The 25,631-nt window shown below is 37.0% G+C and overlaps 4 protein-coding genes across 5 annotated transcripts; 2 read left to right on the top strand and 2 right to left on the bottom strand.

Annotated features, from left to right (window-relative positions):
* Window positions 1-4,937: 4,937 nt before the first annotated feature.
* Window positions 4,938-10,324, bottom strand: LOC133858072 (uncharacterized). Of its 2 annotated transcripts, none has more exons than XM_062293613.1 (3): window positions 9,957-10,324; window positions 9,769-9,858; window positions 4,938-5,388 (listed from the first exon to the last, which is right to left on the bottom strand). In XM_062293613.1, the coding sequence occupies exons 1-3, from the start codon at window positions 10,209-10,211 to the stop codon at window positions 5,311-5,313; spliced, it is 423 nt and encodes a 140-aa protein (XP_062149597.1). In that variant the 5' UTR covers window positions 10,212-10,324; the 3' UTR covers window positions 4,938-5,310. The 2 variants fall into 2 exon arrangements, with proteins under 2 accessions (XP_062149597.1, XP_062149528.1); XM_062293544.1 differs by lacking the exon at window positions 4,938-5,388 and adding an exon at window positions 7,533-8,578.
* A 980-nt stretch (window positions 10,325-11,304) lies between these two features.
* Window positions 11,305-14,374, bottom strand: LOC133854512 (transmembrane emp24 domain-containing protein p24delta3-like). Its single transcript, XM_062290752.1, has 4 exons — window positions 14,011-14,374; window positions 12,717-12,929; window positions 12,531-12,607; window positions 11,305-11,698 (listed from the first exon to the last, which is right to left on the bottom strand). The coding sequence occupies exons 1-4, from the start codon at window positions 14,236-14,238 to the stop codon at window positions 11,554-11,556; spliced, it is 663 nt and encodes a 220-aa protein (XP_062146736.1). The 5' UTR covers window positions 14,239-14,374; the 3' UTR covers window positions 11,305-11,553.
* A 324-nt stretch (window positions 14,375-14,698) lies between these two features.
* On the top strand, window positions 14,699-23,257 carry LOC133854503 (uncharacterized). Its single transcript, XM_062290745.1, has 4 exons — window positions 14,699-15,798; window positions 15,890-16,027; window positions 21,798-22,037; window positions 22,741-23,257. The coding sequence occupies exons 1-4, from the start codon at window positions 14,959-14,961 to the stop codon at window positions 22,828-22,830; spliced, it is 1,308 nt and encodes a 435-aa protein (XP_062146729.1). The 5' UTR covers window positions 14,699-14,958; the 3' UTR covers window positions 22,831-23,257.
* Window positions 23,258-23,794: 537 nt separating this feature from the next.
* On the top strand, window positions 23,795-25,268 carry LOC133863010 (uncharacterized). Its single transcript, XM_062298983.1, has one exon. The coding sequence runs from the start codon at window positions 23,972-23,974 to the stop codon at window positions 24,707-24,709; it is 738 nt and encodes a 245-aa protein (XP_062154967.1). The 5' UTR covers window positions 23,795-23,971; the 3' UTR covers window positions 24,710-25,268.
* The last annotated feature ends 363 nt before the right edge of the window (window positions 25,269-25,631 follow it).

Genomic DNA, 25,631 nt, shown 5'->3' with positions numbered 1-25,631 from the left:
GAAAAGAAAAGAAAAGAAGGTGGGGGTAAAGAATTCTTTAGATTCTTTTTACTAATAAGCGAAAGAAAATCTAATTAAAGGAAAAAAGAATAAAAAAAAGGGTTCATGCACGCCGTTTTTGAGTAATGTTAAAAATCACATATTTTTATTCTACAACAATCATACAATCATGATATGATAGTTTCAGTCAATCTTTAATTTTTTTTTAATTATTATTAATATGATTGATTAAAAAGTTGTTTGAGACTGTCACGTCAATGAGATAAAAATGTGATTTTTACTTTCTAGCATTGCTCGATTTGTGGTCTAATATCTTACACGTGTGTAACTTATAGTTAGCTGTTGCAATTTATATAATTAAATGTTATTTTTAACCACTTGTGTTTTCATTTACATGTGGTATTCAACGACGTAGGATAATATTCATTGCCCAAATAACCATAAGAACATTTCAAGCAATTAGGAGAGGTGCATCCAAGGATGGTTGTTTGGTTGGCCATGCCTCTGCCCTTTCATTTTCAGGAAAAAGTATTAACTTGAAATAGTTATTCTCAAAAATAATAAAGTAGCTAAATGAATGTGTAACACCCACCCTAACGTACGATACAATATTTTTTGTTTAAGGCTTTTTCGAACCAGACTTTCCAAGAGGTTATCCATCCTGGTATCACTATTTCAGAAGCACGCTTAACTGTGGAGTTTTGAAAGGTTCATGGCCATCACGGCTTTAAAACGCCTTATGTCAAGAATTATGCGAATAAACATATAAGTACATTCTCATTCCCAGACGATGTAAGACGTTACATAATGAATTTTCAAGCTCTAATCCGTGTACCAAACGTATCGTTAATTATAGTCGATCACTTTCTACGCACGTCGCCATGTGATAAAGAACTTGACCAAATTAAGAAATATCAGCATTGACCACTTTTGGTTCTTTAAGTGGTTTCTTTTATAACTTATCAATCACTCCTTTTATCAAATAAATATCAAAATCAACCACTTTTCGTTGTTTTAAGAGGCCTGCTTTATATCCTTAGCCAACGTGCGCATGTTTGATTAATAGATAGATGATCATGAACTTTCGGTGAAATCTTTCCTTTATTTCTTTGTTGAAGTGCTTGTGGAAGGTATATACATTGCTCAATCATAATCGTAATTAATTATCTCACTCAAGCTTACAACAGTTACCTAATCAAATTACTAAACATGTTTATTTAATCATACAATTATGAAAGATTGCCAATATGGAATCATGTGTACAAGAAAGACATGATTTACATAATAATTTTTATGTGTGTGTGTATATATATATATATATTATTGATATAGATAGAATCGATTTAATCATAAAAGTTGTTTGAAAAGGATAGAATTATTTTATAATCTCTTTTTCAAGTTTTGATAATAGTAATAATAAATAAATAAAAATTATTTATTGATATGGTGCACTAAGAAAGCAATTATTCTTGAAATTCTAGTAAAGGATGCGTGCTTGTATTGAATCTTATTTAAAGTTAGGGAAATAAAGTGACGAAAATATGTCTTCTTGCTATAAAGCAAGGTGCTATAATTCAAAAGTAGTTAAAAACTTTATTTATATATATCTTTTATGAGTGATTGCAATTCATCCCCTAAAGGTAATATTATTGATCATTCGACTGTTGCAGAATTTAGATATAGCTACTTTAAGGGTTACAGCTTTTGTTAAAAAGCTGCATGGGTCGTTAAAAGGTGGAGTTAGAAGGAGATGCTTTACAAGTGGTATGTCCATGTAAAAGAAAGATAAAAATTGGTGTCGTTATGACCGGCCAATTAATTGACGATGCCAGAATTGTGCTGAAGTCTTTTCAACAATGGCCGGTGTGTCTTATGTCGGGATGGAAGTGAATGGAGCGGCCCATCGACACGTAGAGAATTGATAGAGAGGAGACGGTTAAACCCCTCTCTATTGATTCTCTGACACGTAAGGAATGTGCTCTCTCTAATGGATAAAGTGGTCAATATGAAAGGAGCCCATTAGTGTATTAATTAATGACATTATTGTTCAAAGTTTTTCTCATCAATGAATAGAATGCAATAATGATTTAAAAAAAAAAAAAAAACAAACAGAACAAAAAAAGACGGATCACAATTCAAAAGTCTTTTCTTTTGAAATAATAATAATAATAATAAATAACAAAAAACATGGCAAGAGCATGGCACATTACGACGTCATTGCATGTATTTCATCATATTTTATTGTACCTAAGCCAAATCCAACATTCTAATTAACTTTTAGATGGAGTGAAGCAAGATAAATAACATGATATTCTCTTCATTTGATTTCTTCAAATCTCAAAAATTATTTTGAAATTAAATGGTTCATATTTTATTATATCAACATTTATTAATTATCATATAATTAGTCAATAAAATACCAAAAAAAGTCTCAAATTCTGCATTAAGTTGAATTAATGGATCTTATTGTTAGAATAATATATTTGTCAATATCAGTGCACTTTACTACTTTTCTTGTATTTGGTAATTAAAAATGTAAATGAACATAAAAGTTTTGGATGACGATGTTCTGAACATACACAAATCTATTCCCATGAAACGTCTAATTCAAGAGGATACTGGTCAAACTAAAATTGTAAAGATTTAATTCTCTTCTCAATTCATACCAAAAAAGAAAAATATTAGACCAATTAGACCTCTAATGGAACAAAAAGAAAAAGAATTCCTTCAATTATTTGATCAAGACAAGATAGAAGTTGATGTTCCTTGGATCAAGAATTTAATTGTCTGTAGTAAACCCTACGGCCCTAATTATAAATCCTCCCGACCACTTCTCCTCCTCCTTGTGCATTGTATAGGTCAGAAATGTACAAAATTCTTTTTTATCTTTTTTTTTACCCTTAGCAAGACGCATATTTCTTAACTTCAACGCTTTTCATTTTTTTCTTAATAGGGCTAAAACAGGAAAGTGAAAAATCCACTGTCAAGAATGTGTGTATACATGACGTGCCTCAGATTGAACCTTTTTTTTTTTTTTACTTCTGTCAAGATGCATATTTCCTCATTTTAATGTTTTTCATTTTTTTCTTGTCAGGGGTTAAATGAGAAAGTGATAAATCTTTTTTTTTTTTTAGAGTTGTACTATTTTTTTTCTCCATTTTTTACTCTTAGAAAGATGCATATTTCCTCACTTCAACGCTTTTCATTTTTTTCTTGCCAGGGGTAAAACGGGAAAGTGAAAAATTCATTGTCAGAAATGTGCGTATACATGACGTGGTCCAGAATGAACTTTATTTTCTTCCCATTTTTTACCCCTGTCAAGATGCGTATTTCCTCACTTCATAGTTCATTTTTTTTCTTGCTAGGGGTAAAATGGGAAAGTAAAAAATCAATTTTTTTTAGAGCTGTACTTTTCTAACATGCGCACTGTTAAAAGAAAATGTATTTTTTTTAGAGCTATACACAATGCGCATGGAGGGAAGAAGTGGGTGGGAGGATTCCCAAACATGACCTACATTAATTGTAGAGTTCTTGAAATCGCAACCATTAATATCTTCAAATTAAATTATTGAAATTTTGTCACCTAAACACATATTATGTTTTATCAATTATATGCATAACAATCAAAATTAATTAAAAACATTTGTAAAAGTGAAAAAATGTTGAGATAGCAAAATCTTAATCATTGTAATTTGAAAATTAATGGTTATGATTTACAGGAATCTATAAGGTAGAAGAAGAAACTCCAGAGGATCTTGATCCATGTTCCGAATTTTATAAAAGACTCGATCTAATCCGGCTCTAGTTTCTTTTAGATAAAACTACCAAGCATTTTTCATTGTCTTTCTAAAATTTAAAATTTTGTAATATTATGGGTTGTGATCTTTCAATCACTCCATACAATTTAATTTTTTTTTGTTAACTTAAATGGTTACCATATAAAATGTCCACCCTGTAAAATTTGAAGAAAAAAAAATAAAAAATTATGCCCTTAATTTAAAAAAGAAAAAAGTACACATATTCCTCTTAAACTACCGCTCAATTGTCAATGTGTCCCACAATGACAAAAATACCATTCATAAAATTATTAAAATTATATAAATAATAATAATAATAATTTTTTAAAAAAAATTAAAAAATTAAAAAATTAATTTTTTTTTAAAATTTATAATGATATATTTGTCTTACTGAAACTTTTTTAGGGTTATTTTTATCTTTTTGTTGGCTTTATGGGACATTGACATTTTTGGTAGTTGAATATTGACACAATTAGTAGTTTGTGGGAGCATGTGTATTTTTATAAAGGTGTAATTTTTTTTTTTTTAATTTTTAAAACTGTGTATTTTTTTTTTCCTCCGTTAGAATTTAAAGGAAAACCCTAATAGAGGGAGGTAATTGAAAGGGGCTAAAGATTAAAACCCCACATTGCAAATTTTTAAAGTTTAGGCCAAACATTACGGCATTTTGGGTCATGCTTCTCTGATGCAGTTTTGTTGTTGGTTTTTCTTCCGAGCAAAAAAAGGTCAGACATTCTTATACAACATGTCTCTGTGAACCATCCTGATCGAGGAGAAGCCTGTTGAAGAGTCACAATGAAGTGATTGGTGCTGTTATTGTTTACAGGCCGGCTGCTGTCGGCCATACACCCTATCCCCTCCATAAGAAAATGCATAAAAGAAAGAAAGAAAGAAGTGGTCGATGCATATGACAGTCAAAAGACAGTGAATGCCCTGCTTGTCTTTTGCAACCATGGACTAATCCCATTAGTTTAAAACATATGAAAATGACGATCCATTATCAATCACTTTCTGCAACCCATGGTGGAGTTGTCCACACAAGGGAAAAAGAGACGATGGTGTTTGGTTGATGCAGATCACAGCCTCGAAACTTCAAGCTTAATTTTGCTTGAAAGAAACGTGGAAAATGTACAGAACAACTTTACAGAAGAAACAGAGTGCCTCTTGGATCAATGTTTAGAATTTACTGTCAATATATTCTGTCCATGTTGGAATTAAGGTCAAAAAATCATAATACAATCAATCTTCAAAGTTGAGATCTTTATATTTATTTTTGATAAGTAATAAACCAATCTTATTAAAAGCGTAAGGCACCCCTATGTACACCGAAAGTATACAAGAGGAAACATTTAACTAGAAAGAGAAAAGCGAACAATAAAATCTTAAGTATGGAAGAAAGATGACAGAATATCCTCCAAAGATCTCTTCAAATCCTCAAAGCTCCTATTGTTCATCTCCCTCCAAAAACACAATATACTTGAGTATCAATCACTCAAATGAGCCTTAAAACCTGTTATTCTTTCAAAGCAGCTGCTATTTTCTTTTGGATGAGTTCCACTCCAAGACGCGGAGATAATCTAGGTAGGATTTCCTGAAACAGAGATTGATGCTTGTCTGAGATATCACCTTCAGAAAGTGATGTGCACAAAAGCATTGTCAATAGTGATTTTTTTTTTTCACACCTATTGCTTGCAAGCCAAACTTCCAGTTCACTTAACACATGTTTCAGTAAGGAAAAAGTCCAGTCTTATAAAGCTTCTGGCATTATTGGCCAATCCATTGATGTTTCTAATGCATTCTTTAATAAAGAAGGCTGTGATTTGATTGTCAACAGAGATGCCCACCATTTAAAGCAAATTATCTTGGATAATAAGAATCTATCTTGCCAAATGCAAACAAAAAACTTTAACCCTAGAAGCTTAATCCCGAAAACGATTCTAACCAAAAAGTTAGAACAGGGCTGACACAATCCAAAAAGATCAGCATCTCACTGTCGGCAGTGTGAGTCGTGTGTATGAGTGACATGGAATTTATTGGAGTAGGATCAGCAGCCAGCAAAAAGAAAGGTAACCAAAATGAGGACAGAAGATGAACTCGAGTTGACAATGATAGCAAAAGAACAGATGGAAAATGAAAGTGCTTTACTGCTAGGTCACATATAGGTTGAGGATAAACATAATATTAAAAACAAAATGATAACATAATGCGAAAAAAACATGGTTATTTTTCCATTGCGAAACACAGCCTTTGCCAACGTGGATCAGCTTAGCAAAGGTTAAGTTCTTTGAGGTCATACAAAGGGAAAATTGTTGTACATCAGGTCGATTGGTTGTTTAGTAGGAACTCACATGAGAATTATGAGCAAGTCAATCTGTTAGTCAATCATCTCTGGAGAACAACATGATCAAAAGTAAATGGAAACAATTGATCTCAAAAACAAATGCAAGTTGAGGAACAACATGAAGGGTGCGTTAGTAACACTTGCAGCACCCATAACATGCTATACTAGCTGATAGGCCGACCATATTATTATTTACTCTACACAGCCTTTGTCTCAATTATACTGGGCTTACTGTAAAAATTAAAACTAATTAAAAAAATGTAAGGGGCAGCTCATTAAGCTATCTGACAGTTTAACTCCCATTTGACATGGCTCCTGGAAAAAATTCTACCACTTATGTCAGTGAGAAGTCCATCATCTTAGACAAGCTTTTCTACAGAAATCACTTTGTAGGATGTGTAAGATTTCCATCGGCAAGAACCTTCAGAGCTCAGACTTCTATAGCCTACATCTGAGACAAGAATAATCTCATTTCACTGTCTACTGAGTTGCCAAATAGATACATAACTCATGGGCCTTAGTTTTATCTTGAATGGAACATCTATGCACATCTAAATACCAATTTAGTATCTAGTATCACAATTATCATCAGAATTCATGTGAAAAAAACCTTGACAATTGGAAAAGCACCTTTCTTCTTACCAGCACATTTCTTTTGTGCCTATCCTGCCACAACAAAATTTATTCACAGCCCTGTACTTATTGGACATGGGATTAATCATTTTCAAGAGGGTTTTCCGTGATGGTACGGTGCGGACACTAAATACAGGACAAAGATCATGTGGCTAGTTTTCAGAGGACAACCCAGCGTGGTCTGGCAATTAAGAGCCGGAGATTATGTTATTGCCACGTTTATTATTTAGAATTTTATTTTATTTCCATGTTAGTTATTTAGCAGCCTTTGGACTTTATATTTTCTTTTCTTAGTTTGGGCTTATTGTTATTTCCTTTCAAATTCATTCTTTGTTTCTATTGATTGTACGACATCATGGTCCAATAGAAACTTGTCCAGGCCACCTACTCTGGACTGGTGAAAACCATCAGACTACTTTCTTGAACAGCATGCCCCAGTACTAATAATGAGAATGTATTGTTATTTCAAGTCTTAAAGGGTGTGTAAAGACCAGGAGAGCAAGGGTGATAAAAATGAAGACGAGAAAACAAGAGAAAACGGATGAAATGCGAGGTATGCAGAAGATATTGCAACATTCCTACTACTACCTTGAAGCAAGACAACCGATGGAATCAATTTCAACCAAATAAAAGTCCTCTTACAGTAAATTGATGATTGTTCATATTTCTCAATATAAGGTTGATGAGTAGCGGGTCCGAAACTTATGCACGAGGTGACAATTTAATAGCACATGATACATAAAGAAAGAGAAGAAACCATATTAAAGAGAAATGCCAATACATTATTGGCCGTTGAAACAAAAAGTGGGGATTACAATGGGCAAATTCAAGCCCTTCCAAGGCTGGTAGCTTACAAGTTTCAATCTACTGGGGACCGCGCTCATAAAGCGAAGGTCACTAATTCAAATTTCTCTCTCTCTCCCTCTCCTTGGGCAAAAAAAGAAGAAGAAAGAAAATAAAGGAGCAAAGAAGACTTGCCTTATAAAAAAAATATATAAATTAAAAAGAGCAAAGAAGAAAGAAACAATCATGTTGCCATTTCTCTATGATAATTGAGTGCTCTCTTTTTGAGAAGGCATTCCTAATATGCAAAGTCAATCTGACTTCCACCATTTAGCCCCACCATGGATTCTGGAACAATACTTTTAGTTTTCATTGTTAGATCAATGGTTGGCCTCCTTGAATTAGAAGAATTCTGACAACTTCATCTTAGGTCAGTTTTAGTAAACTTGCAGATTTGAGTTGTTCAATTTGTGTTTAAAACTTGTATGGTTACAGGTCTACCTGATTTTACTCTTAGTTGGGTTTATTTTTTGAGTCTTGCTTAATCATATAAAAGCCATCTTCTTTTCAAAGTATCTGTATGGTGTTAGTATATTGCTTTCATGTAAGCAAGTATTGTAAAAACAATCAATGAGTTTTTTTTATGAATTAACTTTTCTGCAAGTTAGCTCTCTTATTTATGAAAACACTGTTCTAGGTGAGATTCCTAGAAGGCCAAGTGAGATTCTAAGATTTCCTAATCCTTTCATCATCAAGATCTACTACAATTTTTATTTTTATTTATTTTTATTTTTTATTTTTTTAATTTTATTTTATAAAAATAAAAAAATAAAAAAATTATAAGCACTTCGACAAAAAATTTAAAGTCATTTCAACCCTTAGAAGTCCTATTTTAGAAAACCCACAAGCAAATGACATCCCAAAAAAGCCACCGAAAAAAGACTCGAATTACTGTACTCGGTGCACTGCTCCAGTCCCTGAAAAGCATTCCAATACTTCGTTTTCTTTGTATCTTCCTCTTACACTGTTAAAAACCATAAAACCCAGCCTTAGCGTCACAAAGCTCCTTAAGAGTTGATGTCTAGAAGATATTTGCAACCATTTATTCTTGATTTCAAGCGAAAAACATAGTTTATTCAACCTTACCCATTCATAATCATTAAACTAATCCTCCAACTCTAAAACCTAAAGCTTTTCTCCACCTATATTAATCAGGCAATTCCTAATCTTGGAATGTAATGGCTGTCCTACATAGCAGTAGAGCTGAAATGACTGTGTTTGGGATTGCTCTAATATAGAAAGCTTATATACATTGGATTTTGGAGAAACAGAGGGATTAAATGGGGGTGTTGAGGTAAGGCTAGAAGCCTAGAAGGATATGAAATATTGTTTATCATGAAAACGATGATGGTGCAAAAAGCCCTTCATGTAGTAACAGCAAGGAAAATCCTATTCATAAACATGTTGAAGGTCACAGATGGTGATAAACTTCATAATGACAATGTTTGTGAATGTAGATTGATGGCATGTTTGGCTATGCAATTAAAGGGTGAAGAAGAGTAATGTAATTTAACAACTTCTGCAGAGATCAGAAGATGAATGCGTGGAAGTTATCTTTCTCTCTCTCTTTCTTCCTTTCTTTTGGTGGTATGAAGTCATTGATGTGCTGAAACAACAGACTTTTAGAAGGGCTTCCTTGGTTTACTCATAGAATACCATGGTTACAATGCAACCATCGTCATACCCTTTCAACCATTATTACCAGCGAATACCTTGGTTACAATTTACCATTGATTTGAATGTCAAACCAGCGAATCATGTGTAGTAACCCTTTATAATATAATGGTGCATACTTGCACATGCTATAACTAGCCAAACAAACTTAGATGGTAAATTTCACCATCAGGACAAATCCAACATAACATAGTTGCAACCGCCAATGGCCGTCATCTATTAAGAACCTACATTTATGTGAAGTGGCAAACATGTTCGCAAATATTTCATGACATCTAATGGAAGTTTCAGTTCTTCCTTGATGCTAAACCATAAATTCCATAAAGGCGAGGAATATTTTTGACGTGCTAATTTCTTAGTAGCACCCTAAATTACTGAAACTGAAACAATAACTACGAGAAAACCAAGACATATCTTAAGCTAGCTTAAATTAGGATAAAATCTAGGAGAACAAAAGTAACAAAAAAAAAAAAAACTGACCTCAGTGCCATCAGAGAGTACTTTAGCCAACACGGGTATCTCATACTGATAAGCCCTTTCCCACTCAGGGTTGCTGGTGATATCCCTTATCTGACAAAACCCACCATATTCACCAACACATTCACAATACACATACAAACAATGAAACAAACTCTCTCTCTCTCTCTCTCTCACACACACACACAGACCTGTAAATCAATGTCGTGGAGGGAATCAGGGGCGGAGACTAAGAACGCAGCCTGGAGTTTTTCTTTGAGGCCATCACACAAACAGCAACCGGGCTTAGAGTAGAGAACGAGCTTTCTTAGCGGAGCAGAGGAAGAAGGGGACGACGATGAAAAGGATGAAGAAGCAGCCAGAGGGGTGAAGACCCACCTGGGTTTGGGCCTTTGTCTTGTTAGCAATGCAATTGAGGGTGGTCTTGCCACTGCTGCCATGGCCATTCTTCCAAATCCTCCGACTCGATAGCTTCACTGGTTTGAAGTTGCTAACGTTCGCGTTCTTCGCTGTAACAAGTCGCGAGTAACAACGAATGGCGGTTGAGCTTGGGTCTGGGCCGAGGTTTCTAAACATATTGATCAGTTTATTTATGATTAAGCCGGCTCCAGCCCATCTTGAAATTTTAAAATTTCTTAAAATTATCAAATTAACTCAATAATAATAATAATAATAATAATAATAATAATAATAATAATAATAATAATAATAATAATAATCATGAAGTGTAATGCTACATACTGCTCTACACCCCATTCCGTTGAACTGATATGGTAGTGACCATCAGTTCAAAAGGTAGATGAACATTGTCATATCATAACAGTAACATAAAAGTGTAATATGTAGCATTACTCTAATCATAAAATTATGAGTGTTAACTATCGTATATTACCTAACCTTCGGAAGAAGGTTTTAAAAAGGATTATTGAATGATTCCTCAAGTGAAATATTGGATATGATTATTCACATTGGAATTCCCATTTTCGTAAAAATTGCCTCTTTGAGCTACTATTTTAGCATGGTATAGAATTACTCATGCATGAACCACTTTCAAAGATCATCAATGACATTATGTTCTGAAAGTTTTTTTTTTTTTTGGAGGAAGATATATGGGGATTTATGAAATAGAATGATTAGAGATAGTTTCTATTGTTTGACCCAAAAAAAAAAAAATATAACCCATTTTAGATTAGTATTTTCAATGAAGATCCTAACAAATGCTAGAAACTTAATTTTTTTTTTTTTGAATAATTATTTCATAATGCTGACGTGATAGTCTTAACCAACTTTTGGATCATTCATTGTAAAAAAAAAAAAAAATCAAAAGTTGATTACGACTTTCATGTCAACATTGTAGGAAGATTGGCTATAACATTTTCCGAACGAAAATAATTGGGGTCTAAGAGTGGGTGCTACATTGACTGTTAAAATTCATTCAACAAGATTTTTTTTTTGGGTGGATTAAGAGTTAGTTGCTGAATAAGTAGCAAGTAACCCCAAGAAGAGGAAAAGTAAAGAACACAATTAGAGAGAACAGGCTGAAGAAGATATCTAGTTATTTTAGAAATTGATTTTGAAAGGGAGCACATAATGATATGAATCCGTGGGTAAAACATGATCTCCTTTAGCGTATTAAAAACCAATCTTAAACCTACAATTTATACTCCTGCAAGCGCCTCCCCGCCCTCTAAAAGAACAACTATGGTACAACAAGGATACAAAACTCCTGATTTTCCACTCTTAAGTCAGCTGCATATTTGCATTAGAAAATCAATAGAAGAGTAAGGTCTATATAAGCTTCTTCTTTTGAAAGTAGCGCTTCAGGTGCCACAACTGAAAAACTGAAACCAGAAAGCAGACTCCAAGGGACATGATACTAAACCATGCCACTCTACCATTGGTTGATTCACTGACTTCCCTCATATCTGCTTCCCTGTGTAGTTTAAGAAAAAAAAAAGTGAGTTAAATGTTAGCATAAACATCAATACTTCTAAGTAATTATATTCATCTCCTAATCGTTTACGTTATGTTTGTTTACCCTAGCAAAAAGAAAAGAAAAAACTTTTCCTCTTTTCAAATGTTTGGTTTGCCAAATGGAGAGAAGAAAAGAAAGTGTGCGAGAGAATATGTCAGCACTTTCCACCCTAGTCCACCAGTAAATTTGGTTATGGAGAAGAAGTTAGGTCTTAGGAGGAAAAGACACTAAAACTTAATTTTCTTCTCTTCACTCTCTCCAATCTTTACTAATTTTCTCGTGTATTAGACAAAATAGAGTGTTAATCCTTTTTTTTTTTTTTGACAAGTAAAATAGAGTGTTAATCTTCAGATAATACTATCGAGACTCTAGCCATTTGAAACAACCACAAACACCTAACGTTCTCTGGGAGCCAACATCACAAACAATCAAATTAAATTTACTTCATATTTAGTCAAATGATCTTATCTCGAATATTTATATTAACTATAATAAAGGTTTGGAAATTTCAGCCAACAGTATTCCAGGTAACAAAATGGAGATTGTTGTAAAATAAAAAATTGTGTGCAACACAGTACAAGGAGGAGCACATCAAGACAAGGGGGCATGAAAAATAACCATTCTAAGTTCACAGGGAAAAAAAAAATACTGCCAATGAGCTCTAACTCGTGAACGTCACTTCGTCTGCAATAACAATGGTGTGGAGGATGAGATCATGCATTCGACACACCCTATATGCATGTGTAACTAACCGATAATTTAAGGGGAAAAAAAGAGGTAAAGAAAGTACTTCTGCTTGAGATAAATGAGATTGTCATGGATGGCTTGTACAGCTCCCTCAAGTTTTCGCAACTCAAGTTCAACACCCTACATTGAAGTGATAAGAAGAATAAGGGAAACACAATTGTGGAGACATCGAAATATCATTTGAAAAAAATCCAGGGTAGTAGACAAATAGAGCTTTCTGTGAAGTTACCTCTATTTTCTCTTTCCTTGCAACTGATTCCCAATCCCGAGCCCCAATTCCAGTTTTCCAGTCAAGGCTAAGGGTTGTCTCTACACCTCCTTCATGTTGGCCATCTAGCCAGAAACAAGCCAAGTAGTTCCCAGACTCGGTGGTTGTAAACGCAAACTGACCATGGGTTGCATTTTCTTGGTGGTGAAGATTGTTACCAAAAGGTGATGTTACCTAAAAAACACAAAAAATCCAACTTGAAGATCCAAAATAATGCAATAACATGAGGGACATTCCTCAAACATCAAACATCACTAATCCTGGGGAAAATTTGTACTTGTTTGTATTTGATAAGAAATTGTGACTTTAATCATATAACCATTATTCTAACACACCCTCCTCGTGTAGATCCAATGTGTAAGTAGATTGGGTTGAAGGTTCAAATTCAGATCACCTGCTCTGATATCATGCTAAATCATTTAAGGTCTCATGTTATGGTATCATGTTAAATCACTCAAATTTTGAGCTAGCTCACCTGCCCTGATATAATGTTAAGGAATCGTTTGATTTTGCGACTTCAAAATGTATGATTTTAAAAATAGCGATTTCAAAAAATGTAATTTAAAAACGTGATTTTTAAAAACGCAATTAAAATTTTGGTCAAATCGCAATTTGGCCTTTAAAATCGAAGATTGGCTTTTAAAATCGTACATTTTTTAAAACACATTGTCTTCCCTTATCTACAATTCGAAAACATAGACTTTTTTATGTTTTCAAACCGCCATTTTTTAAAAATACACACCCAAACAAGACACTCTTTGCGATTTTGTTTAAAAAAACACTTTTGGCTTGCGAAATTGGGTCAAACAACTGTAAATCATTTAAGTCACCTGCTCTCATATTATCATGTTAAGTGATTTAAGGTGATTTAAGTTCAAGAGAAAAAATAAAATAAAAATGAATTTAATCATTTTAAAGATCTCAAACCAATTTGGAGAGAACTCAACGCATCCAGATTTCAGAAAGGAACAAATTGGAAAGGGAAATCAATGATTTCTCTTGCAAAAATTGCCAAACATTAACTGAATCTCTGTTATACCATAAGTTAATAAACACGATCTGCTCTCACATCATAGTCTTATCAATAAATTATCCAGAAGCTTCACAGAAATGTTAAAATAAAAAAATAACTAGATATTATCCATAAATAGAAAACTAAAACTGCGATCTAAATCGGGCATCATAACCGAGAAATCTTCGGGGAGAAAAAAAAAAGAGTAGAAATTGAGAGAGAGGAGAGAATTGGAAATTATACCCGAGCAGAGATAGTGGGAGTGTGGTGGGGCTGAGCGCCCTCTTCGACCACGTAGTAATCGGCCAGAACGACGACGTTGGTCTGTATATCCTCCGACACGCACTTCGTACCCGAGCTCGGAACGGTTAGCCATAACGCTTCTGCTATAGGAACGAGGTGACTCGCTAAGCATAAAAGCACCGAGAACAAAGCGACTACTCTGGTGCGTGAGTTAAAGTTCAGCGCCATCGATGAGAATGAAAGGGTTCGAACTTTGAAGCACGGGAGGTGGGATTCAGATCTCAGAGCGCTTTCGATTCTCGTTTGCGTTTAGTTGTGGTGAACGCGTTGGTTGAGAGAGTTCCAGTAGAAGTTGGTGCTTGAACGAAGATTGGCCACGCGCTACGAAGTTAGTCGGGAATTGAGGCACGCGCGTCGAAAGATGTGCTGCGAGTTTGTCTGGAGTTGGAAGTGATGCTTTCCCTTGACTTTTGACGGCAAAATGGTTTCGATTGACCAATCGTATTTGACATAGGCGAGCCACGGAGGACGCGGGAGGTTAGACCAAGTTGTCAAAGCTACGCGCTTGCAATCTCGGGAGTCCTACATATGTGCCACGTGGCACATCTATAAAAAAAAAAAAAAAAAAAAAAAGTTATACAAACAAATTTAACCTCACTTCCCCGTACAGGTTAGGTGGCTTCTACGGTTCTCCTTCTTTTGACATGTCAAACAAACCAAAGGGGAAAGGGGATTCAAACTTATAATTTCTTTGGTATGAGACGTGATTCTTAGCTAATGGAAGATTATAATGCCCTTTCTTTTAAGTTACCTAAATTTTCAATAAAATTATGAACCCTAATTTTTCAGAGATCGACATCTGTTTAATTAGTTATGCTTAGTTGAGTTGGGGCGAAAATTTGGTCTCAAAATCAAGTATATCGAAGCTCAACTCTCCCTCCCGAAGCCATGCTCAACGTGCACCACTCCCTACTACTCTCACTAACACTCTTCCTTCTGGTCTCAGCCCAAGAAGAGCATCAACAGGACACGCCCATCGCTCGCTTCCAACGCTACCTTCGAATCAACACTGCCCACCCCAACCCGGACTACCCCTCCGCCATTTCCTTCCTCAAATTCCAAGCACAATCCATTGACCTCCAAGCCCGAACCCTCGAGTTCACCCCAGGCAAGCCCGTCCTCCTACTGACCTGGCCCGGGACCAACCCCTCTCTCCCTTCCATCCTCCTCAACTCCCACCTCGACTCCGTCCCCGCCGAGCCCTCCAAGTGGGTCCACCCCCCCTTCTCCGCCGTCCGATCCCCCGACGGCAAGATCTTCGCTCGCGGGGCCCAGGATGACAAGTGCATCGCCGTCCAGTACCTCGAGGCCATCCGGAACCTGAAGGCGAAGAACTTCGCGCCCATACGCACCGTCCACTTGTCCTTCGTGCCCGACGAGGAGATCGGCGGGCTCGACGGGGCCGCCAAGTTCTTCCCCTCGAAGGTGTTCGAGGAATTGCGCGTGGGGTTCGCGTTGGACGAGGGGCAGGCCTCCCCTGGCGACGAGTTCAGGGTTTTCTACGCCGACAGGTCCCCGTGGAACCTGGTGATCAAGGCCGAGGGCACGCCCGGGCACGGGTCGAGAATGTACGATAATACCGCGATGGAGAACTTGATGAAGAGCGTTGAGGTTATCTCTAGGTTTAGGGAGAGTCAGTTCGATGTGGTTAAGGCTGGGGATGCCGCCAATTCGGAAGTTATTTCCATTAATCCTGTTTATGTCAAAGCTGGGATTCCTTCCCCCAATGTAAGTGGATATAACCTGTGTAGCTCAAGCCTCAAAGTTTTAGTTATATGTGTGCGCGCGCGATGGGGATTGAGGGTGTGTTTTTGTGCAGGGATTTGTGATGAACGTGCAGCCTTCGGAGGCGGAAGCAGGTTTCGATGTTAGATTGACGCCGACAGCGGACCCAGACCTTTTGAGGAGGAGAATTGCTGAGGAATGGGCACCGGCTTGGAGGAACATGACTTACAAGGTGAATGACCATATTTTGACTTCGTTGATTTAGTTAATTGGAACTGTAAAATAATAAGGTGTTTCAATTAGTATAACGTGATTTTATATTTATATACCTCATATTTCCATATTACACCACCAATTTGAGAGTTAGTTTGTATATGATTAACAATGCGTTCACCATTAGGCTTCTTTGGTTCTTGAATAGATTTCCCTTTTTCCATTTTATTTGACGATTCTGATAATGTCTATAACACTAGCAACTTGTGAGTTAAATGCCATATATTTGAACAATCAATCAGTTCAATCCCCATCCAAAGTCTGGTTGTCCTCATTTGAATTGTGGACTTTGATCTGGTAGAGTGGTTCTTGACATTTTCCACAAAATTGAAAGATATATTGGGGGCGTACAATATTAAAAAAATAAAAAAATGAAGAGGGGAACAGATTGCAATGAGAACAGTTTCTGACATTTGAAATCTTGGTGTATGTGCTAATTAAGTAATTTGATCTGATGATAACTAAGTGCCACCTGGTTGACAAAACCTTTGCAAATTGTATTATACCTGGTCCTAGTTGGTTGCAGGCTATGCCTCTGGTCTTTGGACAATATGCTCCTTAAAAGTGATACATCATTATTGACATTGCACATGTAATGTCATCGCCGATTTCTTTTGGTTGTATGAATTCAAAATTATTGATTTACACTTTCTTGAGAAATATCTTCCATCGGTTTGTAAGCCACCATATCGATGGTCACTACTAAGTGTCATTCTCTGTTTTCAACTAGTCAGCTTCCCAGATTTTCTCAATAGTGTGCCTATTCTGCAGAGCCCCAAACCATACTAGATACTGCAAAGTTGTCTTTCTTGTGTTCTCCTTAATTTATCATTGAATTTTGCCACTCTTATATTTTTCTATATCATGGTGTTAATATTATATTTTAGAAAGTTTTGAGAAGCATCCACATTAATCCTCGTCTCCATAATGGTTAAACTCTTGACATGTTCTATTATTAACATTTTGCATTACAAAGTGTGGAATGTGGTCAATGTTATTTGTATGGTTGTTTTCTCTTGCTATGATTTCTCAGTTGTAGAGGTCGATGAATTGGATATGTTTGGGTGCTAGGCGGGTGACACGATAGCATGCATACCCTTCATTCAGCTAAGCGGATAATTTTGTAAATGAAGTTCATCCTATTGAAGATATGCAACTATGATGTACATTTTGCAACTTTTAAGGTTTTGTATTAATTGAAAAGAGGGTGCAATTGGTGTTATCTTTTCTTTTTTCACAAAATCTGAAACATCTTTTGATGCAGAGGGCATTCATAGGTACCAATTTTGGGCCATGCTTAGGTAATGAAATCCAAGCCCATTGTACCGCCAAATTTGATACTGGGGGCCATTCATGTTTTAAGCTTTTTGAGTAACAAAATCAAAGTTAGATATATGCTGACCCTTTGGATTTGAAAGAATAAGGCTACTTATGCCTTCATTCAGAGCCCAAATATTCGGTTACACTTTCCATACAAATGTTAGAGGCTGTCCTTGGTCTGCCTTAGCATCTCTAGGTGGCTGGTAGAAGGCCCATTCCTATGATGCAAGCACTTGGCTTTGGTGGTAGATTCCTCCTTTCTTGGATCACCTTTTCCTCACCATGTTCTTGATTTTCTTCCTTTCTAATCTCCTACCCACCCCACACACGCACACACATACAGAGTAAGGTCTAGTTGCCAAGGGATTCTTTCCCATTAAGAAACAAGATAGGGAAACTTACTATATTGGTTCATGTAGTTAGATCTTTCTAAATCGCATATTGAGTTTTCAATTTTATCTTTTTGCTCATTGCATTTTTCACCTTTAATTAATAGATCTATCCGTCCAATTCCATACAAATTCCGTCCTTTGTTTTCCATGGGGTGGAGGTCATGGCGCCCACGACTCCTCACTGCCCCAAAATTGAGGGGGTGGCTGTAAGCTCCAACCTAGAGGGGTGGCTCATGACCGTTCCTCTTTTTTCTTTATTTATTTATTCTTTGTTGTTTTCTTTTGGCAATGGATATAATTGTAATTTCGTAGAGACTGTTAAAAAAAGGACTGAATTTGTATGGAATTGGACAAAATGATCGATTACAGTAATTTGAAAAAAGCCCAAACCACAGGAACTAATACAGTAATTTTGGCAATAAAATACCACGAGATTGCAATGCAAAACAATTAATTTATATTAATTGAAATTGCAGGTTAGCTTTGGTTCTCTTGTGTATACTACCTGTGTACTTAGGGGCGTCCTACGCTTTCTTTCTATAAATTTTGCTTACTTATCAAAATATATATATATATATATATCAGTTGAAATTGCATGTGTGCAAGTTGGGGACAGTAAGTTGAGATGTGTACCTTGTGTTACTCATTATGATGAACATCTTGGTGGTATTTCTTTTTTGCGATTTTTGTTTGTTTTTTCTTTTCTTGTGGGTGTTTGCTTCTGTGTTTTCTTTATTTTTAAAGTTCTTTGACTTTTTGTGCCTGAAATGATTTTCTTCTGGTTAGGCCCTTCCCTCCCATTGGCATATAACGTGACAAAAGTACATAAACATCAACCTATCTTTTTTTTGAAATAAAAAATAAAAAATAAAAAAATATTGAGTTACATGGAAGAAGAGTATGACTCTTGATGAGTGATTATGTCACTGGAGTTGTTTGTAATTTGGATGATGGTGTTTCTTAGAGAATTTATTTTTCTGATTCTGATGGCCTGTGACAGGATTGTACTTTTGACTTTATTGACTAGTTTGTTTGCTTCCTTTAAGAAACGTATAAAGAGTTGTTCCTTTTTTTTGAAATAAAAAATAAAAAATAAAAATATATTGAGTTACATGGAAGAAGAGTATGACTCTTGATGAGTGATTATGTCACTGGAGTTGTTTGTAATTTGGATGATGGTGTTTCTTAGAGAATTTATTTTTCTGATTCTGATGGCCTGTGACAGGATTGTACTTTTGACTTTATTGACTAGTTTGTTTGCTTCCTTTAAGAAACGTATAAAGAGTTGTTCCTTTTTTTTGAAATAAAAAATAAAAAATAAAAATATATTGAGTTACATGGAAGAAGAGTATGACTCTTGATGAGTGATTATGTCACTGGAGTTGTTTGTAATTTGGATGATGGTGTTTCTTAGAGAATTTATTTTTCTGATTCTGATGGCCTGTGACAGGATTGTACTTTTGACTTTATTGACTAGTTTGTTTGCTTCCTTTAAGAAACGTATAAAGAGTTGTTCCAATTGCAAGTATAATGAGTATTCATGGGTTATCTCTGCAAAGCAAGGTTAGTTACATATCTAGACACGAGTATGCAATCTTGTTGTCTTTAGAACCTAGAGGCTAATATTTTGGTTTCTTCTTGAGGAAGGTTTGTCATAGGACAAGTTTTCCTATGCATGTTGCCAGCGCTAAAAAAACATTTTAGATCTGTTTTCTTCTCTTAATCGACATAGATATGGTTTGTACAACATAATTACATGATTTCATGAATGTTTAACATTATCATAACATGTTGGGATCTGGCTTCAGTGCTGTAGTTTTAAACTACAGCACATCTGCTGTAGAAAAATGGAAGGCTCAGATTTGTTTTCCCAAAACACTGTCGTTTCAGTGTTGTAAACATTAATCGAAAAATAAACGCCGTTTGAGGAAAGGGAGAAACTTCTGAGTCTGACAAGATTGAGATGCTGAATGTTCCCAATAGTACACACCACCGCACGGAACTCTCTCTCTCCACCGCCTGGCCTCTCCTGGCGTTTCACTGCTACGCAAGTGGAGGAACCCAGAAACTCTGCTTGAAACACCGTCACAAACCCACCATGCCCGATCTTCTCCGAGAAACCCCGAGTCGCTAAATGGAGCTCTTTGTAAGGAAAAACCTTGAGATTCAAGACCGGAAAAACCACCATCTTCATCTACCCAGATTACCCCATTCTTCCTCTTCTTTCTTTTCCTCATAATCAAAACCAACACCCCACATGGCTGCAAGTAGCAATATGCAGCGACTCAAACGGTGGCGTTGCCGTCAACACTGATGATGATTATGACGATGATCAAGACAAAGAAAAATAAATTCACACATCATGTCTCATTCATATTTGCTGCACAGAACTGGCTGCACCCCCACCCCCAATAGTTTTTTTTTTTTTTTGCACCGAGCCCTCCTTTGGATAGGCCGCCCATCTGCCTAAGCCTTTGTGTCATTCTCATGTTGTGACCTGACTACCACCACTTCCAATTACTCTCTCTCTGTGTGCAAGGAGATGCTGTTTTTTTTTTTTTTTTTTTTTTCTCGATAGTTTTTGTGTAAACTTTCGGAGATGAGAGCGACGGACGGACCAATGGATAAAGAGGAGCCACCTATTTCGCAGATATATGGGCAGGCAGGTGGCTGCCATCCAGCAGTTGTACGTCACTTTTTTGCTTTTTGGCTAACTTGCACTGTTCTTGGCAGGTCCGACCTATTATGCTTCTCCCTTCCTCAAACGGCGTTTATTTTTCGGTTAATGTTTACAACACTGAAACGACATTGTTTTAGGAAAACAAATCTGAGCCTTCCATTTCTACAGCAGATGTGCTATAGTTTTAACTACAACACTGAAGCCGGATCCAACATGTTGTATGAGTGGTTGAGTGCGTTGCATTGCATTGTAGAGACCAAACAATAAGATTAGATTGCTGCAGAAAATTATACAGCATTGCAGTCACCAAGAAAGGTCCTGTAGGGCCTTTTCCAAAAAGATGTTTTGCAGTAAAGTGAACATAGAATAATACCTCTTTGAGTTGTCTTTCTAATGGTTCAAAGCATGCGATCATTCACATGTAGGGTGTACAGCGGAGTAATCTTCACTGACATGTTGCTGGAATTACAGCACACACAAACAAACACATAGGTTGAACCTTGAGGCCTTAAAAGCCTACCTTTTTGGTCCGAAACCAGATTTGTCTAGGGGATCTTATGGTGACTTAAAAACCCTATAAAGACTAGATATAAGTGTTGTTGAGACCTACACTTAAAGAGTACGACAATAAGCTCACCTTGCATGGTCCATATGTAGTAAATTGAACATACATGCATAGTGTGATCATTCAAGAAGAGAATCAAACTTGAAATACGAAATGAGTGTCTTAAAGAGGAGAAACCAGACCTGCCCTTTAGTTTGGGAAGCAATGTTTAGGAGGGTCAAACAATGGAAAATAATGAATCGTATACGAAAGCGTTAACAAATAGTAATTGTTTAGTTTGCTAAGTGAAGTGTGTTGAATTCTTGAAGCTAAGGAACGAGAGAAGTATATATGATCATACCTTTATTTCTTCAAAATGTCAATGCAATGTTTTCTTAAAATTGTTTTCAAAGTATATGATATAGAATAACCTTCATTCGGTAGCCGCTTTTTATACATCCAAAACTATATGTTTGAAAAAGAGTTTATATGTAAATGATTTTATGTGCATGCTTCCGCTATGATATGAATATGTTATAAATACGTTATGATGTTTGACAAAAAGTGAATGAAAGGCTTGCTGACAGGAGCCAAAATCCCTTTTTTATTTTTTACTTTTCGGTTGATAATGGCAGCTGAACTCTTATGTATATACTTTTCAGAAGCTGAACCACTGGATTTAAGATTTTAAATTTTCTGTTGAAAACCATTACGTGGTCAACTGGGTCAGAGTAGAATTTCTTTCTTTCATCTTCTCAGCAACTATTTGGCTGATACTTTCTTTATATGGCAGATCACTGAGAAAGGACCCTTAAGAGACTACATGGGGCGCCCTTTGATGACACCAACCAATGATTCCAATCCATGGTGGTCTGTTTTCAAGCAAGCTATCACTGCAGTTGGAGGAAAACTTGCAAAGCCTGAAATCTTGGTTTCAACCACAGATGCACGATACATAAGACAGTTGGGAATTCCAGCTCTTGGTTTCTCGCCAATGACAAATACTCCCATTTTGCTGCATGACCATAATGAGGTTTGACAAGTTTGCAATCTATCTTCATCTCTCTTACTCTTTCACGTACATTTAGTGCTGCTGCTTTTCTTAGGGTCTGTTTGGGTTTGCGATTTCAAAAAGTGCGATTTAAAATAACGATTTTAAAATGTGCGATTTGAAAAAAAATGATTTTTAAAAAAACAATTAAGCATTTGGCAAAATCGCAGTTTAGCCTTTAAAATTCTACGTTTTCAAAAAAGTACCATCTTACCTGCGATTTAAAAAGGCAGATTTTCTGCATTTTCAAATCGCAATTTTTAAAAATGCAGTTTCCAAACAATTTATGTTCTGCGATTTGGTTTAAAATCGTACTTATTGCCTACGAAATCGTAATCACAAACGCACCCTTACTCTTAATTCTATCATGAACTGATTATACATTCACATATTCCTTTCAAATATGCACTGTATTTCATTTACATTTACATTTTTGGTACCTAGAATGACTGGTGGATTAAAAAAAAAAAAAAACAGAAAAAGAAGAAGAAGGGAATAGCTTTTGTTAAGAATAGCTATTCCGCAATTTAAGAAATAGTCATTCCCATGAGAATGGCTATGACAAGACTTTTCCATTTCACCTTCATCGATTTCCAATAAAAGCTAATGAAATGGCCATTCTGCCTAGCTAACGTGCCATTAATGCTTGCTGTTCTTTTTCTTACTTCGTCTAACTATCTTGCAGTTCTTGAAAGACACTGTATATTTGAAAGGAGTAGAGGTATATGAATCCATAATCAGCTCTTTAAGTTCATTTGAGGAAGCATCACATTAGGCGCGCCGGTGGTGATTAAAGGGGATGATGATGATCATGCATTAAACTCGGCGTAGAGGCAATGTTTTGCTGGTATGATTGGTGATGCTATTGTTGTTACTTGGTCTTTGGCCACACAGGGACTATTTTTGAATAATGTTCCCCTCGAGGCAACTTACATGGGGAATGCTCTGGGCTGGGGTTGCAGCTGAGAGGGTAATAATTTGTATTAGTTTGTGGAATCAAAATCTAAGATAAAACGTATGTTACCTTAGAATTAGGTATATACAAACGCATGTACATATGCAAGCAGGCACTACTATTCAAAGGAAAGCATTGCGGTTAATTGTATAAATCTCTTGAAAAAACACACAAATTTGTTGTTATTAGGGACACAAAAATTGTTATTGGCTAATGGAAATTTGAACTATGACTTTTGAGTCTCCAAGTGAAAGACTTTCAGACCAAAAATTGCACTTGAACAACCATCGAAAGTCGAGTCTGTGTGTTAAAACTAGTGAAGAGTGTATTGGGTTAGCTAAAATGGATTGCTATAAAAATTTTAGATAGAAACCCCTCAAAAAGCTCCACATTCAATTAGACATCACAAAAAGTCTCGACAAAAATTGCAGCAAACTCGCTCTGCAACTCCCCGAAGAGCTTCGCCTTTGTTCCTTCATTGGAGTGACTTTCCCTTCTTCATCCATTGTTCTTCTCCTCCACCTCCCCTTCCCTCGCTCTTCCTCCCATGGAATCCATCCCTGTTACTCTTCAAGCTCTGATTGAGAGTACTAAGGCTCTTGATCTTGAAAGCCCCCACCTCGCCACCATAACCGACTCTCCACAGCACCATCGATGAGCTTTCTCCTTGTTAGGACAGCTCCTTTCAACTAAACCTGTGAATCCCCAAACCGTTCAAGATACTCTCCAACATGCATGGAAATTTGCTCTTCCTTTTTCTTTTGCTGTTGTGGGCCATCACAAATATTTGTTTGGAGTTCCTCTCCAGGCACATGTTACAAAGATTCTTGATCAAGGTCCTTGGAATGTCTGTGGTTCACTTCTCCTCTTAAAGCCTTGGTCCCCTGATCTTGCCCTTGACGAAATAAACCTCCACCTCTGCTCATTTTGGGTTCAAGTTCATGGGCTCCCTTGTCAGAACATGGCTGATGTCAACGCTATCAAAATTGCTCAACGGCTGGGTAAAATTCTGGCGGTGGATGACCATGATACTACTGGTCTTATATGCCAACCTTTTTTACGTTTTCAGGTTGAATTGGATTCTGCTCAACCTCTTATTCCGGGGTTTCACCTTCCTCGGCCTGGTCGTGATCCTTTGTGGATTAGTCTCCGTTATGAACGTCTTAGCAACTATTGCACGTTGTGTGGGCTCATTGGACACAAGAAAATCCAATGCTCCCAACCCCCTCACCGGCTTAACCCAAATAAGTACCGTATTCCCTTGCAGACTTTCTCTTTGGTTGGGCTGCGTCAGAATCCTTCTCCATCACGGAAAGACTCGGACTCGGGAATCTCTTTGGTGGGTACTTCTCAATCCCACTCGGATGCTCACTCGAGCCTTGCCTATGGAGCTGAGTTAGGCCTCCAACTCGTGCCTTGCCAGAACATCTCCCATCTAGCCATCCACGTGGGGTCAACCTTCGGCACTCATGACATGCAGATTTCGTCCCATACGGAAATTCAACCTTTTGCACTGTTATCCTCTCCTGCTGGCCCCTTTCATGATGTCAGCTACGTGGCTTCTCCCCAACCACTTCATTTCCTGCCACTGGATATCTGCACTCAAGTGGGTGAATATCCCCTTGCATCCTCAAGCAGCACACACTCATCTCTCAGTTCTTTGGCTGCCACATCGCATCTGGGATCTTCTAGGTTGTAAGTTGCTGACAAAGGTAAAAGTCCTATGGTTTTTGTTCCTTTGGCTTCTCCTACTTTCCCTGATCCAAGCCCCACTTATTCCCTCACCAATATCTCCCACCCTTGCCCAATTACAATCAGCTCACCTCTCACCCACCCGGCCCATTTCACAGACTTCCTGGCTCGATGGCCACAACCTTTTTCCCCTAGGCCCATTATCAATCCCTCTCGTTATGCATCTTCTCCTCACTTTTTTCCCTTGGGCCCTTTTTCTTCCTTCCCTCAATCCACACGTTCACCCCCTGAGTCATCGATTCCACCCCTTTCAACTACAGCACCTCATCTCTCTTTTGGTTCTCTCCCTCAGAAAAATACCACTCCACCACTGCATCCTGTTACCCATACTACTAACCAGCCACCTTTTCAAATTCACCCACCTTAGCCCTCAGTCACTCTAACTCCAGTATCTCTCTCCCTCACTTCCCCTCCTCTTACAGAAACTCCTTCTCCAGTTCCTTCTTCCTCACGGCAGGCCATCCGCTATTCCCCTAGACTTTTCCGGTTTCACCCTTACACTAAGCCCACTTCCCAAACAATATCACCCTCTCTCCCATTGTCCCCAGACACAATTCAAGTTCGTTCTCCTTCTCCAGTTCTTTTGCCGACCAAACACAAATGGACAGATGATGGCATTCCCCTGGCTATTCTAAAAAAAAAAATAAAGCTCAGCCTTTGTTCGCTGGCCTCTTGTCCAATATGGAACTTGCAACCATTTCTCTGACTTCTTTGCAGGATGGAGACTCCTCTGTGGGCACCTTTTTGTCCATCAACCCCCTGCCAGAGGCACTCAGGGACTCTCATCCTTCCTCAACTATCCTGGAGCCTGGGCAACCACAGCCGGTCTTATCTATTACTGATGTTTCCTCAGCTTCAGCTACAGGATC

Source organism: Alnus glutinosa, chromosome 1, assembly GCF_958979055.1.
Source record: "Alnus glutinosa chromosome 1, dhAlnGlut1.1, whole genome shotgun sequence".
NCBI lineage: Eukaryota > Viridiplantae > Streptophyta > Magnoliopsida > Fagales > Betulaceae > Alnus > Alnus glutinosa.
This window is presented reverse-complemented; position numbering and strand designations above follow the sequence as displayed.

Coding starts and splice junctions, on each gene's coding strand:
- LOC133858072 (XM_062293544.1), bottom strand. CDS start 10,211: ATGGCCATGGCAGCAGTGGCAAGACCACCCTCAATTGCATTGCTAACA. Junction 9,859..9,956: donor TCCACGACATTGATTTACAG/GTCTGTGTGTGT, acceptor GGGTTTTGTCAG/ATAAGGGATATCACCAGCAA. Junction 8,579..9,768: donor TACTCTCTGATGGCACTGAG/GTCAGTTTTTTT, acceptor GGTTTTTAACAG/TGTAAGAGGAAGATACAAAG.
- LOC133863010 (XM_062298983.1), top strand. CDS start 23,972: ATGGCTGATGTCAACGCTATCAAAATTGCTCAACGGCTGGGTAAAATT.
- LOC133854503 (XM_062290745.1), top strand. CDS start 14,959: ATGCTCAACGTGCACCACTCCCTACTACTCTCACTAACACTCTTCCTT. Junction 15,799..15,889: donor CTGGGATTCCTTCCCCCAAT/GTAAGTGGATAT, acceptor GTTTTTGTGCAG/GGATTTGTGATGAACGTGCA. Junction 22,038..22,740: donor TGCTGCATGACCATAATGAG/GTTTGACAAGTT, acceptor ACTATCTTGCAG/TTCTTGAAAGACACTGTATA.
- LOC133854512 (XM_062290752.1), bottom strand. CDS start 14,238: ATGGCGCTGAACTTTAACTCACGCACCAGAGTAGTCGCTTTGTTCTCG. Junction 12,608..12,716: donor CAAGGAAAGAGAAAATAGAG/GTAACTTCACAG, acceptor ACTTCAATGTAG/GGTGTTGAACTTGAGTTGCG. Junction 11,699..12,530: donor CTCATTTATCTCAAGCAGAA/GTACTTTCTTTA, acceptor TAAACTACACAG/GGAAGCAGATATGAGGGAAG.